This window comes from Uloborus diversus, chromosome 2 (assembly GCF_026930045.1).
Source record: "Uloborus diversus isolate 005 chromosome 2, Udiv.v.3.1, whole genome shotgun sequence".
Classification (NCBI taxonomy): Eukaryota; Metazoa; Arthropoda; class Arachnida; order Araneae; family Uloboridae; genus Uloborus; species Uloborus diversus.
In genome coordinates this window covers 166,235,258-166,251,142 of record NC_072732.1, presented here as the reverse complement: position 1 = coordinate 166,251,142, position 15,885 = coordinate 166,235,258, and the positions used below count along the sequence as shown (strand labels likewise).

At 31.0% G+C, this 15,885-nt stretch overlaps 1 protein-coding gene across 1 annotated transcript in view; it reads left to right on the top strand.

Moving 5' to 3' along the window:
• The window catches only part of LOC129217473 (28S ribosomal protein S29, mitochondrial-like), a 60,453-nt gene that overhangs the window by 19,796 nt on the left and 24,772 nt on the right, over positions 1-15,885 (top strand). The window contains exons 3-6 of the mRNA XM_054851779.1: positions 5,267-5,371; positions 10,707-10,815; positions 11,774-11,866; positions 14,633-14,769. Of these exons, the coding sequence (XP_054707754.1) occupies positions 5,267-5,371; positions 10,707-10,815; positions 11,774-11,866; positions 14,633-14,769 (444 nt within the window). The remainder of the gene's footprint in view (positions 1-5,266; positions 5,372-10,706; positions 10,816-11,773; positions 11,867-14,632; positions 14,770-15,885) is intronic.

The window sequence follows — 15,885 nt, the reverse complement described above, 5'->3', positions numbered from 1 at the left end:
TGGAAAGACTTGCAAACAAACATATGTGCAATGAAAGAATAGATACTATTTAACTAGTAATTGTTTTACTGAAAAGGGAAAAAATTACTTTTCACTCAGATTCTTGATCATCCTACTCTAGTAGAAAAATGGCTTCTCTCAAACAATTGAAAATTGGATGAGTTTAGAAGAACAAATAGCTCCATGTATTAATGGCATCTAAAATAATTTCATGCAAATCCTTTTTCATATTTTGTTAGTGGCCCATTAATCCCCATGGCCCATTCATTACCACTCTCCCCTATATAAAATAAATATCTATCTTCAGGGGTCTGGCCAGAGGATATTTGGGTCGTTAACGGACCCTTCACAAAAATCCGATCAGCCAAAACGGACCTTTCACAAAATCCCGATCAAACAAAACGGACCTTTCACAAAATCCCGATCAAACAAAACGGACCCTTCACAAAATTCTGATAAACAAGATCGGATCTGTCAAATTGTTTATTGAAAGAGCAAATCTGAAACCAAAATGACGCATATTTCTGTGTATAAACCAATAATTTTTGGAACCTTTTTTTAAGTCAAATTAGAGGGATCAGCTTATACAAAATAGGATAATTTTGAAAAAAAAAAAAAAAATCGGCACACTTGGGATGCTCCTGCAAGCGATAAATAATTGCTACTGCCAAATAAATATAATGGTTGTTTGTTTTATCACAGCTAATTAGCAGCGGTGTTTTTGTAAACTTTTCTCAAAAGGCATTGGTTAGCACTTTTCTCCGCTCATGATTTAATAAACAATAATAATATATATCTGCAAAATGAACTTAGAACTGCAAAGGGATAGTAAGGGTGAGGAAAAAATATGATCGCTTCAGATAGTGTTACCAACTTTAAAATTATCACCACTTAGCGTCTGGCGTTGAACCTTTATAATGACTTGATTAGAAAATATTCTCATCATTTTGCTAGCTTGTCAATATTTGCGTTTTTATGGTGCGGTGCGGTGCGATGCTTAATTGTTATTTTGGGAGAAAATTATATGGGTTTTGATTTTTCGATGCTAACAAGGATGATTAACTTTAAATAAACTCTTTTAATTACAGTTTTTTTTCTTTAGATGTCTGCATTTTGAAAAATGCAATCTTTTAACATCCGATATGAGAATCATATTTTGTTCCTTTTTTCAAGCTAACTTCGCTTTATTAGGATTCAAATAAATGAAAAGTCTCTTTATTTCTGTTAGAACTCTCATTTCAAGTTTTTAAAGCAAAATTCCATTTTCTGTTATGAGTCAAAAATTAAAACGCTAAATAGATGGTTTATTTTATTCTATTTTTTGGGTCGACTGTGTCCACAGATATTAATGATATGTTTATCATAGGACTCTAAAATGCAATTTTAAAATAATTTTATCAAAAATATTTCTTTTACAAGCCGTTTTTATACTTTTGATGCCTTCACTTTGAGAATTGCGATCTCTTTGCATCCGCTATGGGAATCCGATTTTTCGAATTTTTAATGATTATTACGCTTTGTTAAGAGGTAAACAATTGAAATATCTTTTTATTTTTGTTAAAATCACGGAATTTATAAGTTTTAAACGAAATTCTGTGCTTTTTAAGAGAGTCTTGGATGAAAAAGTTGAATGCTGAACCCTATTCTGAATTTTATTTTATTTATTTATATTTTTGTTACAATTATTTTAAGTACTGTACAGAAATATATCTAGTATAATTTAACATAATGTAGAATGGTAGATAAATATTGATACTTGAAAGAGCGATGCCCCCCCCCCAACCGCCAAGTATCAGAAAAAAAATCCAGAATGATTTTCTCGACGTAGAAGAGGAAAACACTCAACTTTAAGTTTAATTGATGCAGTTTGTGCAATCTCTAAAATCTAAAATTTCGTTTCAACAAAAAATTTTTTTTTTTGCAAATTTTTTTGATTTTTCACAAAATTAATTCATTTTTCACAAAATTATTTGATTTTTCACAAAAAACGGACCCTGTGAAAATTCCTGGACAGACCCCTGATCTTACATTGTAATGCATTTAATAACTATATTATAAAATGTACATTTGCAGTAAATTTTAATGTGTTACCTGTCATAGAGTAGTTCTATTGCCAATCAATAGGTTTGATAAAATTAAAAACAGAGATAATCATTTGGTGAAGTAACAAATTTGTATTATTTGAAATGATGTTACGGGGAAATTAAACTACTTATCATGACATTAATGTAAATTTAAATCTGCTTTTCTGTTTTGGTTCAAGTTTCCTATTTAACATTTATGTTTTCAGTTTTAGTTTAGTATGATGATTAAAACTCTACTGAAACTTCTTGTAGTATCATATGTGCTTTCAAATAAATAGTGAAACCTCAATAACTTGATATCCCATGGGAACGGAGAAAACGCATCGACTTAGGTGGATGTCAACTTACTCCATAATTTTAGGTCCTAAGGAGTTTCTGTATCACATACTTACTACTGCTTAACACTCAAATTATGAAAATTAATTTCACAGTAAATGGATTTTCTTTTTGTTTGCTTTTTTGAATAGTACACAACCACTAATATTTGAATACCTTGTGAGGAATAAATCTATAATTTTTGAAAAGAGATAAAAAGCTTCTTGTCAGTCAAGTACGTTAAAGATAAAAAGCTCTGCTTAAGCTTGTTTGAAAAACATTTGATGGTGACTTCTATCTAGAGGACTCCCCTAGGTACAGTTATCCTACCCTTCCTAGCCTTTTAGAATTGCACTAACACCACAGAGTAGTGTGGTGGCTGACTCTCGTGGATAAAAACTGGAACTCTCCAAAAGAGTTTTCCAGAAAAGTATTGACTGACCAAGAGCTGGTGTAAAATTCTAAGAAAAGGTCAATGAAAGAATGTTGGCAGCAAAAATTGGATTAAAATAGCAGTTGGAGGTCCACTTTTTAGGGTTCCTGCAAATGTGTCTCAAGTTAGAGAGGTTTGTGCACATTGAAATTAGCATTGGACCAACCATAAGAAAAATAAACCTCAAGTTACCGAGGTAGATGAGTTATCCGTATGTTGAGTAACAGAAGTTTCACTGTATAAAATTATTAAGAAATATATTTGTTTGTATGTGTATCCTTTTTTTTTTCACTATCAAAAAAGTTTACAATCATTTAATTTATTTCAGATGATTTTACTTTTACAAGTGTTTACTATTTTTACAAAATATATTTTATTAGAACTTCATAAAATTGATACACTAATCTCGATTGTGCTATAATATTTGAATTGATAAGTTCAGAAATGGCGTAAGAGTCCTAAGGAAATCAGTAGGACTTACATCCTTGTTTTTGTATTTTTTAATAAATAAGGACAAAAAAGTGTCAATCATTAGAGCATAGCGAAGCATGTTTTTTGACACATAAATCATTTGCTCCACCCTTTTGGCTTCAGGCGAGAGCTTGAATATTTAGGAAGATACAGCAATTGTTGTGGAAGATTCCATTTGTTTATTTCCAGTTTACTGCACCAACATGAAGACATGATTTACCATGCTTGGTACATGATAGGGTTATTGCAAATTTCTTGAAGTTAATTCAGACAAGTTTTTTTAGTGTTGTATTGTAATATATATCTCATGTTACAAAACAGTACAGGGTTCGCACGGGTCATGGAAATCCTGGAAAGTCATGGAAAAAAAATAACAGAATTTCAAACCTGGAAAAGTCATGGAAAATTGAAATTTTCATTGAAAGTCATGGAAATTTATTTCAAGTCATGGAAAAATTTCCTGGACAAAGAGAAAAGAACAGCAGCTAAAGGAGCATTAGAAATCTTGAGTGATTTAACAGTATAGCACATAAAAGCTATTAAAAGTCGAAAATTGAACGATTCAAAAATCAAATCTGAATTTAGAAATCTCATTGCATCCACTCCTGTCGCAGCTGCTTGCAATTTTTTGCGATGTGATTTTACTGCCTGGAAATCACTTATTTTGAATTTACTGTTATTTTAAACACTTCTTATGTTTCATATTCTGTAGTAGCAAAATTTCACGTTCTTAGTTTTGCCACGCCCACTCAAAAAAAAAAAGCAATTCAATTGCATGCGAGTTCGATTCCATCACTCGTAAGGACTTTATTATTAAATTTATCAGAGTTTATCTTAATTTGTTGAATGTCTTAGAAAATAAAGATCTTAAGTCAGGCGATAGAATACAGAAAAAAAGGAATTCTAATGCTCTAAAACAGTAGTGCCCAACATACGGCACACAAAACTAATCCATACGACCCACTGCTACCTTCAATGTTGGGAATTAAACGTGTTCTGGAATTTCTGAACCTATTAATTTATATACATTTGAAAATATGCAAATTTGTAATTAAAACAAATATACTTCTGAATCAGAAGATTGATTCATTAATGAATGGTTTTTTCAAAAAAGTTCTAGTTTAGAAACATAAAGGACCAAACTATGTGGCTTTATTCAAAGAACCAAAATACTGTCAAGTTACGTGGATGATTAAAGGCACTGTTGACACTAAAAGGTAACTTTTGAAGCAAATTTATTGAAACTTAGTGATGACTCATTCAACCTTTGTCCCATTCGATTTCATTCTGCCTGTTTTTTAAAAAAAATATCAGACATTTAAGCATTGTCATATTCGCCTCGCTGCATTTTTACTTTACTTAAATTTATATGATGAAGACAAATAAGAATAGTTTAGGTTTTTAAGTGTGCACTTATATTTTTTCCATTACAAGTAAGTGCTTCAATGAGGCTGTGGCATTCATATAGACGTTTTGCTAATGTTCATTTCCAAATATTACCAAGTTTGAGATTAAATAGTGCTATTCTCTTCGTATAACGAGGTCATGAAAATTTTCATTGAAGTCATGAAAAAGTCTTGGAAAAGTCATGGAATTTTTTCATCCAAATAGAGTATGAACCCTGGCAATCCTTATACTGCTCAGTATTTCAATTTTTGTGCAATTTCCAAGTTTTAAGAAAAAATACATCTATAAATTTTTTGAATCTTTAGAATAGTTGTTTTTAAGACTCTAAGTTAGGTAAGATTTGCCAACATCTGTAATAAATATATTTCATATTTTATGGACTTATTATTTTGCTTTCATGTTCTATAAGTAAATGAATACATTTATAACATATATCAAAAAACAAATGAACTTGAAATTAATCGACTTTAAATATTCAATGTATTTTTGTCATAATTTTAATTTATCAGTACAGAGAACTAACAGAAACAATTTTTAATTTGCCCTGTAATTTAAGCTCCTGCACACAGAGGATCATATTGGAAAATTTTACCTTATTCCACCAAATGAAGTCAAGAAACTTTTCTCCAGTGGAGGTATTCCTAAATCATTGATGATGCTGGTAATTATTTTATTTGTTGTATCAAACTAAATTTTTTAAGATGACATTTTTTTTTGTTAGCATATATGTTATAGGGTAACGGCACCAGTAACAGACATGCTTAAGACATCTCACTTCGATAACACTAGATGCGGCAGACGGTTGCACTGTATTCATGGGTCACACCAACATCAGTTTTACCCGCCTAAAATTCTTATTATTTAAATCCAAAGTTATGACTGTCTGTTACTGAACTCTTGTCTGTTACTGGTGCTGTTACCCTACAAAAGATTTACAATTCTTAAATTTTGTTTCTTTATGCATCAGAAAGTGTATGAATTTTGTTCTTAGAATGAAAAAGAACTCAAGTGAAGATCAATTTATTTGTAAAAGTGAAAGGTTGGTGCGGATATTCAAGTGTATGAATTCCAAGCCTTAAAAACTCTCAGAAATTCATTTCATGTAAATTTATATTTTGCCATTATAAGTGCTTTAAATTCTTATTTTCTGTTTCTCTCTTTTTTTTTTTTTTTGCTTTTTAGAAATTGTGCATTAGAAGTTTGTACTTCTTTCATTTCAAGTACATAGATTTTTTTTTTTTTTTTTAAACATTTTAACTACTTCTATGAAAAATGTTTCTTGTGTAAGATTTTGTTTGAGAATATTCTTGAATATTACTTTATTTCATGTGACTTAGCTGCCAACTTTTATGCAGTAAAAGCAGAAATTCCCCAACTTTTGACTTTAAGGACAAGGGGTGGATTTTGTGTCAGTTTTCAAGCCAAAAGCTTTTGAGTGTGCTAGTGATTGAAGATAAGGTTAGGATTTTTTAATTTGTCAATCAAAAAAGAAAGTTGAGATCGCTGTTATTTCTAAAACCTTTCCAATACACTTTTCACACGAATAAAAGACAATCAAGTGGTTTGGAAAAACCATGATGAAAAAAATTTAAAAATGAAAAGTAGGTAGTATGCTTAATCAGAAGCAGCTTGCAATCCAGTTTAACAAATTCTAGTAACCACTCTACTAATTCAATTCTAGATCTTACTGCATCGTATCAAAACAGAAATACAGCCCAACTCCGGTTTAACGAACCTCTATTTAGCGCATTTTGAAAATTTTTATTTTTCCCCAACTAAAATGAAGGCAAAAACCTCTATTGAACGAATAATAAACCTCAAACTAACGAATTATTTGAAAAGCCAAAATTTTTTGCTGTTGTTAATTTGAGTTAGGAAACATTGGATTCTTTTCGAAATGTCTGTTTCAAAATATTGGACTCTTTTCAAACTCCATATCGTCTGAAGCAGAAAAAGAACTGTATTGGAATCTGCAGTTTTTTCAGGCTAAGCGGGCAACCATGAATAGCGATTCTGATGCAGAAAGCGATAATGAAACTCCCTTTAAAATTGTTACTTTCCTAGAAACTAAAAGCATATCTCATGCTTCATGCAGCAGGCTGTAAATGACCTACTATTTTCTTCTCTCCATAAAGTCAAAAGAGAACTATTTTGAGTCAAGTATCAAGGAAATTGTTAAATGTTTATTACTCAGTTCTTTAAAATTTCAAATTAACTAGTGGTTAATAATTCATGGAATGCTGAACAAATAGTGTGCACTTTCTTTTTTTGGATATTTAATTGCAGTTGCTTATTAGTGCTTTTAGATAAAGTAAGTGCAATTTTTTTCACACCCCGATATTATGAATAATCCCGATTTAACGTATATAAGTTTTGGTCCTGATGAATTCGTTAAATGGGGGTCCAACTGTATAAATAAACATCAAATCCAGTAAAATGTAATTGTTATGTAAAGTGGTTGTATATTAGGCATTAAAAATGTACATACATACGTGTGTGTAATAATGAGAGTTACTAATGTAATTTTTTAAAAACCTTGGTAACTTGAAAACTTGATGTCTCAAATGTTTCTCTCTTCCCGAGAGGATCGAGATATCGAGGTTGTGCTGTACATTATAAGAAGTTAAAAATAGGATGATTATGAATATTATTCCTAGTGAAGCAAACTTCAGCTTTCTTATTTTGATTTCTATTGAAATGATTTGTATTGAGGATTTCTTGCTAAGAATGAGAAGATAAAATTGAATCCTTAAGGGCCACAAAAATTGAATTGTGACGGGCTTTAAACCTGCTGTAATTGCGCCACTGGAATTATTGCAAAAGGATAAATTCATTTGTAAATGGTCTTCAACTACTTGTTTTCAAATACAGTAGACCCTCATTTTATAGGGGTTTATTTTACTCTTATTTGATTATACGCGGTTGGGGATTTGGCACCTTTATTTTATTTTATGCGAATGTGGCATTGCAAACGTTTAAAAAAATTTCTTCTTTCATAATCCAAACTCCTGAGAGTGCAGATAACATGCATTAATTTATTTATTTTTTTTTGCGTGCTAATAAGCGAGATTGGGTCACTGGAGACATTTTTTGTCATTGATTCCAGAGCTCTTTCCAGAAGTAAAATTATCAAACTAACACAACTCATAGCTCACTTGAACAAGAAGTTTTAAAAGTGACAAAGAAGACTGAAACCAATGAGGATACCAACATCAATGACACACTACCAAAAGTTTTCACACTAAATAAATTCAAGCCATTCTTTGACATTGGAAAATGACCATTCTGATTTGTTAGCGAATTAAGATCTGGTCACGGAAGTGATGCGAGTGATCAAGGAATGCTTTAATGCTGCACAAAGAACTGGGGAGAAAAATAATAAATGACTGCCGAAAGACTATCATAACCAGCTTTATTTGTAAAAAATAGATTGATTCATGTGTTATTTATGCATGTTGTGCTTATATATCGGAATATGTACACGTTAAATTTATTATAAACTGAAACCCTTCTAATGCAGACACTAACGGGACAAAAAAAAATTGTCCGCAATAGAGGGGTGTCCTCAGGACGGGTTTAATAATGTTATTTGCCTTGGAATCGGGGAATTAAAAATTGTCCTCATAAGAGGGGTGTCCGTTATTAGGGGTTTTACTGTATATATATCTATTGCTAGAATGAAGCATATTTTTAATAGATGGAAACTAACCCCTATTTTAGCACTAATATTCAGGCTTAATTTGAGCGATATTTCTGCTGAACTTAACCCTCACGTAAAACAAGGGTCTAATGTAGTAAGCATTACCTTTACTAGGGAAAGAGCACTGGGTACTATTTAATAGGTTAGCAATAGTGTGTTATTAAAGCTGTGTAGTTTAGGGTACAATAATACCAGTATTTATAGTTTTGTCAAGCATGTTCTTTTTTCCTCATATTTTGAACAATATAAGTGTAATGGTAACTAAAGGGTGTTATTTAATTTCATGTCTAGAGGAATATAATTCTATTTAAAAACTTATTTAGGAGATGGTGAATGTGGTTTTAAGCTCTAACTAAGAAAACATTCAATTTATAAATAAAGAATCCTACTTTGCAGAAATTCACTTATTTGGGTAGAGTCTGGAATGTATTGACCATAATAAACAAGGGTTTAACTGTAGTTGCATGAGGTATGTGGCAGGAAGCTTGTGTGTATATTTGTTTAGTTGCACAGTGCACAGATCATTTTGAAAGTCATTCAAACCACATTTCATGCAGGGGTGCAGAAAATGTTTTTACTGCCAACATTTCCCCAACATTTTACAATATGTTTCAGATAAAAATTCATTCCTATTTCTATAGGTATAGATAATTTGGGGGGGGGGGGGATTGCATCTTTGAATCTAATAGAATGAACTGGTAACTTGTAGTAGTAAATTAAGTAAATACATGCAAGTTTTAATTAAAATCTCCTATCTAATATTTGTTATAAAATGTAAATTATTATCCAACAAATAGTTAATGAAAATAAAAAGAGTTGTGATGCAAAAGAAAATGCATTCAAAAGACACTTGCGAAAAAAATCGGAAAATTAGAAATAAAAAAACATTGAATCTGCAAAATTTCCCTAGATGGTTCAAATTTCCCCCAATCCTAGATCGCCGGATCGGACATATTCTGCACCCGTGATTTCATGAACATGAAATGTGTTCATCTCAATACATTAGATTTGTCTAAATCCATCATCTCGGGACATTTGTCTCAATCAAATAGCTTCTATGCTACACAAAATTATATGAACTTCCAAAACATTTGTTTCTTGGTTCTGGCAATTAGGAAAACCATATGCATTTAAATCAGTATTGTACCCTTAGTTTTAGAAAGATCTTTATTTTTATTTTAAGATTGGTATATTTAGTTTATTTACAATAATGTGGTTATGTTGCATGCATGTAATGTGCCATCCATAAAATAAAAAAGGGGGGGGGGAGGGGCCCACAAATCAGTTTTTCTTAAATTCACAAATCTTGGAACTCTGGGGTTCTTTTAATTAATGAATACTGAAATTTGCGGAAGAAATACTTAGGAATTATTTGTCATACTTAGAGATTAATAGAAATCCATGGAGCCACTTGTAAAAATGAAATTCAATACTTTGCTGTATGGTTATAAGTGAAACCTGTGTAAGTTGACCACTTTTGGTGCACTACTTTAGCGGTCAACTTAAGCAGGTGGTCAACTTATAGAAGTTGAATTATATGATATAGATCTGATACTGTGCCTCAAAATAGCGGTCAACTTAGACAGGCGGTCAACTTACAAGGGTGGTCAACTTTACAGGTTTTACTGTATTATAAATGAATATTTTTTCCAGTAGCTATATTTTAAAATGTGTGTGTGTTTTCCCCAAAAAATTTGACACGAATTTTTTTTTTGTGTTGCACTATTGTGTGCTACTTGTGTTGCAGAATATGAATAAGTACTAACAACTTCTACTTGGAGAGAGGAAAGGGAGCAACTATGTTCTTTGATTCTTTTAAAAATATGTGCCAGTTCTGTCCTAATTTCTGTGTCCATGTAGCATTTTTCAGGATTTTTGGATCTGAGACAGTTTAATGTGTGATCTAATTTACCAGTAACCAGTAACACCTATATGGTAGCCTGCCAGTGTTATTTTAACATTTTACTGTTAAATTAGTTTATTGTGTCACAAATCTTAAATTTCTAGCAATTGTTTAATTACTACATGTGAGATTGCCATTGCATATTTTGTTGCTTAGTAGTGCTTTTGTGTCAAATATTAATGAAATGACAGCTAATTTCCTCTCTTACGTACTGCAGTCATCCTATAAAAGTTTGAAATTTTTTGAAATCTTTGATTCATGCGGTTTATTATTCATTGTGCATACATTTTTTTCCCTATTAGCTGTAAATTTTGATTTTCATTATCTGCGTTCAATTTTATTGTAACATTTAAGCTAAATTTCATTGCAACATATATATATATATTTCCCCAGATGGAAAGTTTTAATGAGTCTTGTGTAATGATAAGGAAGCCATCTGTTGAAATTATCTCCATCCTAAAGAAAATTAATTACTCCCAGCCTGCTGTACGATTTGTTTTATGTATCCTTTTAAGCTAAACCCAGTGAAAACCTGTATTCTATTGTTATATAATGAAATTATATTATGTTTTACTTTCAATTGCATTCAATGATCTAAATTTGAATATTTTATACTGTAAGCTTTAGTTATAATTATTTTAGGAACTTATGTGCTGATGGTAACCAAAATTGAGCTGAATGCTCTATATAAGGTCTTATTAAACTTCTGGTCTTCAAACTTTTGCATTCATACTTGCAATCACTTATACTTATATTGCAGTAAATAACAATCTATTCTATGTTTTCTGATATTAGACTCAGATTTTTGTTATTTTATATCATTTTTATTTATGAAAGTATTATTCTATTTTTACTGATGTTATTGACAAATATTTTAAAGTTTCTGACAGTATGTGAAATACAAGAACTCATACTGAAACTCATACACTTATTATTTGGAAAGTTTTCTCTTTCAATTTAAGATTTTTTCCTCTAATGTAATTATAAAACACATTATTCTAAATTACAGCTCTGTTTCTGTTAAAATCTGGAACCAAACTTTAATTTTAGCGTGATAAATCGCAGTATAGCTTAAAATAAATAAATAAATAAATAAACAAGAGAGGTATCATTTTCAATTTATTTGTTACTTTGCATTTTTTGTTACTAAGCATTGCTTTACTGCATGGCATCCTGAGATGGTAAATAGCAGTATTACATGTATTATTTCTCAAGGGTATTTTTTTGAGTATGCCGTAACTTCCATAATACTTCATCAAACTTCTGTAAGGTATCGTAATTTAAAGATTTTTTTTCACTTCTAATAAAGCAAAAACTAAGCAATCAAGTAAACTTTTGGCTTTTGTTTCAAAAATTAAAATTAAAAAACCAGTTTGTAAACTTTTACTGTTGCACACAAATTCTTTGTTTGGGTCAGCTAGAAACATAAATGTTCATTATTCTTTAATATTTTTATCAAGATGGAAAATATGGCACAGGAAAGACATCAAGTTTAATTCATTTAGTACATTATGGGTATCATTCAAAGCATCTTTTACTTCATCTTCCTTGGGGTAAGTTGATATTGTTTAACTATATGCTTTGATAATTTTTAACCTGAAAAATTTGTTGTTTTTGTAGTTGCTTTTTCAGTTTGCTTTTTTTGACCTGACTTTGCTGAATGTAATTATTTTTGTCATTCATTTTATAAAAATTACTCTTTGTTAGAATTTTTATTAATTTTCTCATTTTTGCTATTAATGCTGATGTTAGAATTGGAGATAAAATTTGTTCATATGGAAAAAAAAATAGAATTACTGCTTTTATGTTTACCTAATACTTCGTTTCCTTATCATCTATACTTCATGAATTATATTATTATTAAAACTAGCAGTACCCGCACGGCGATGCCCGTGCTAAGAAATTAAAGGATGTCCTTTGAGCAGAAGAAATACATGCCCCCTCCCCCCGCCCACTTCTGATGCAAGGGGATAATTTTTCTTCAATTAAAATTCGTACACTCCTTTTTCAAAGACCTATTAAAGGCTCTTTGAAATTTAAAACTACTCGCCAAAACACATAAAATATAACAGCAGCTTTAAAACTCAAAGTAATCCTTCAACTACATAGTTCATCGCTTAACACGCCAAGCAACCACGCTATCGTAACCCTGCCCATTAGCGAGTGAAGTGTTTTTCCCCCTGCAATTTAAAGTGTTGTGCCAAATAAACAATGCTATATAACAAAAATGTTATAATGAACAATTACAATTGAATAATACATCAAATCAAATTATTTGCTTAGATAAGTAGCTATCTTCAACTATAAGAACAAAACAAACATTGAAGAAATAATTAAAACAAAACCCAATAGAAAAATCCTACAAATTCAAATTATGTACCTGAGCATCGCAAAAAAGGCATTCAGAAATATACTCTGATTACTACAGCGTAGCATGGGCATGGTTCCTTGCCGCTATCGACACTGCCGGCCAGCACCCTCTCGAAGAGTTAACTTACTTCGCCATCTATTAGGAATTCATAGAACTAAACAATTAATTAAACATTTAATTTGCAATTACAAATATTTTGGTCAGTCAGATTTAAAAAAATAGCCTATAGCCTAACTCAGTAAATGGAATATTGAGCACAAAAAGAATTTTTCAATTCGAACTAGTAGTTCCTGAGATTAGCGTGTTCAAACAAACACTCTTCAACTTCGTAATATTAGTATAGATATAAATGTTCCCATTTTCACAACATTTTTCATTGCTACTGCTCTCCGATTAGTCATAGCGTGATGTTATATAACCTATAGCCTTTGCCAATGAATGGGCTTTTTAACACAAAAAGAATTTTTCAATTTGAAACAGTTGTTCCTGATATTAGCACGTTCAAACAAAATCTTCAGCTTTATGTTATTAGTTAATTATATTATTAGTTAATTAAGAAGAAAAATAAGACGATGGTATGAATATACACATATTTTTTTTACAAATCATTTTTAGCATCGTTTAGGATTTTCCTTGAAAAGTAGCCTCGAGATCTGCCTCATGGTTGACTCAAACCTACGCCCACTGGATCGTGAAGCTAGAGCGTTCAGATCGAGCCACCGTGGCTACGAATATTCTGCATTCCAAGCATTTTATATTATAATGTAAATTTTTCCGTTTTCATAACATTTTTTATTACTGCTCTACTCCTATTCGCAACTCCAATAAACTATAGGGGGTACTGCAGCCACTGTCTAATGGTGGATGAAAAAGGTAAAACAAACAGATGCCGTAACTTATAACTTGCTTTGAAGCTTAATGAATGACAATAATATTTCATCGTGCTTGTGGGAAATTTTCTTTTCTACTCCTCTGAAATTATATTATGCCACAAACTCTCTGAAGCCTGATTTTCTCCAAAGAAAACACGTGGAACGGAATGTTTTACTTTTTTCTTTAGTATTGTTAATCACCGCAAGGTGGCGTATTCAAGCTCTGGAGTTGCGAATTAGTCATAGCGTGATGTTATATAGCCTATAGGCTTTCTCAATGAATGGATTATTCAACACAAAAAGAATTTTTCAATTCGAACCAGTAGTTCCCGGGTTCAAAAAAACAAACTCTACTGCTTTATATTATTAGTATAGATTGTAGTGCAATTATTGCAAATAAATTTTAATCTTTTAAAATAAAAGAACTTATAGTGTTTTGGAAGTTAGTAGTACACTCAATGCTTTATTCTAATTTCCAAAGTGTTTTCTACAATTTTAGGGCAGTGAATTGTTTTAACTAGATTTTTTTTTCTTCAGATCAATATGTTAATTTTATTTGGTATGTTTTGAAAAAATGTCAAAGTAGAATATCATAGCAGGCTCGAATCTGCGTACCCACAGACCCCGCAGTGCAGGAGGCCTCACGTCCTTGAGGGGCCTGATAACTCAAGAAATTGATGAAAAAACAATAAAAAAATTAGCACTAAGACTTATTAACACTGCAAATGCACACTGCTGGCCTCTGGGGAGGAGCCCTACAGAATTTTTTGCAGGGGGGGGGAAGGGGCCCAAAACTTATAGATCGGGGCCTGATCAAAGAAAAGAGTTTTATGTGTATATTTAACTGATTATAGGATAATATATAAAGCCTTTTTTTTTTAAAAATTTTATTGATAAGAGAACATGTATTCCAAGGCCAAATTTTTACAAATCATGGGATACATCTCTCTCTCTATTAAAAAGAAAAAAAAATCACATTTTAGTTTACAAATCTTGTATTACAGTTTTCAGTAATTTTTAAGTATTAATCTTTTTAATTTCTAATGGTTTTTGTTGTATTTTTTCATCTAAATTAGTATCAAATTGGACAAAACGGCCGAAAGAGATAGTCAACTCACAGTTTAAGGAAGGCCGCATTGATCTACCTGTAGAATCTGCCTTGTGGCTTCAGCATTTTAAATTACAGAATTCAGAATTAATGAAAGAGCTAGATGTAAGTATGCTTTCATTTTACTTGAAAATCTATTAGCATTGATGATAGTACTTGAACTGAATCCATGGAACTCCCTAAAGAAAACTGAATTCATTTTTTAATGAGTGTTTATGGTGTTTTCTGGTTACTGAAGCTAAAATTTTATTACAATGCTCAAGTCACACACGCACCAGCAGTGATCATCAGGTTCATCACTTAGTTAAGCATTGAAAAGATCTGCTTTCATGCCAAAATTTTTTTGTAATACCATTTTCCTTTTTTTAATACTGAAAACTCTCATAAATTGCACAAAATCATTTCTCATTCAAATGATTTTCAAATTCATTAGAAAAACTACACTAGCTTAAAATTATTGATTATCCTTACATTGTATTCTAAATGTGTATAATTTCATTGTTATGAACTTGGGAACAAAACATTGCAAATGCAGCATTCAAGTGTAAGTGTTTATATTACTGTTGCACAAACCTTTCTTGTAATAATAATAGCTAAAGTTCAACTTATTTTAGTTTTATGGAGCACGTATGTTGCTTCATCATATTATGCTTAATAATGCAGATAAAGAATGCTTAAAGGAAATAAAATATATTGTAGAAATAAAATATGCATGTGGGACTGTTCCATGTTATTCAAAATGTTCTCTGCTTATGAAATTTATTTTTAAAGATAATCTAGAATTTATAATGTATAAATAAGTATCTGTATAATAAATATATTTGTTAAACATATGCGAAACATATAGATATAGGATAGCAGAAAATACTCCGAGCACTCAATTTCATCTGTGAGCATATAACAGTTCTAAATACTAACTTCAGAAAATATTTTGCATAACATTCCTGCTTTACACATCATTCTTGATTTTCTCTTTTTTTTTTTAATCTACTTGTATTAAAAAAACTTACTTCTGTAAAACTCACCCTTTTTTGTGCACTGAGTGATTCTACAGCATGAACATTACTATTTTTTTTTATTTTCCATTATTTTTAAACTTCTTGTAGGAGAGTGCTTGCTTGCTCATCATTTCCCCCTCGCTTCTAAAATTTTGATCCTCTTGCATAGTTGCATCCGAGTTTTGTGTGTGTGGTTCAAGTAAATCACCTGTTAAAGCTTGAG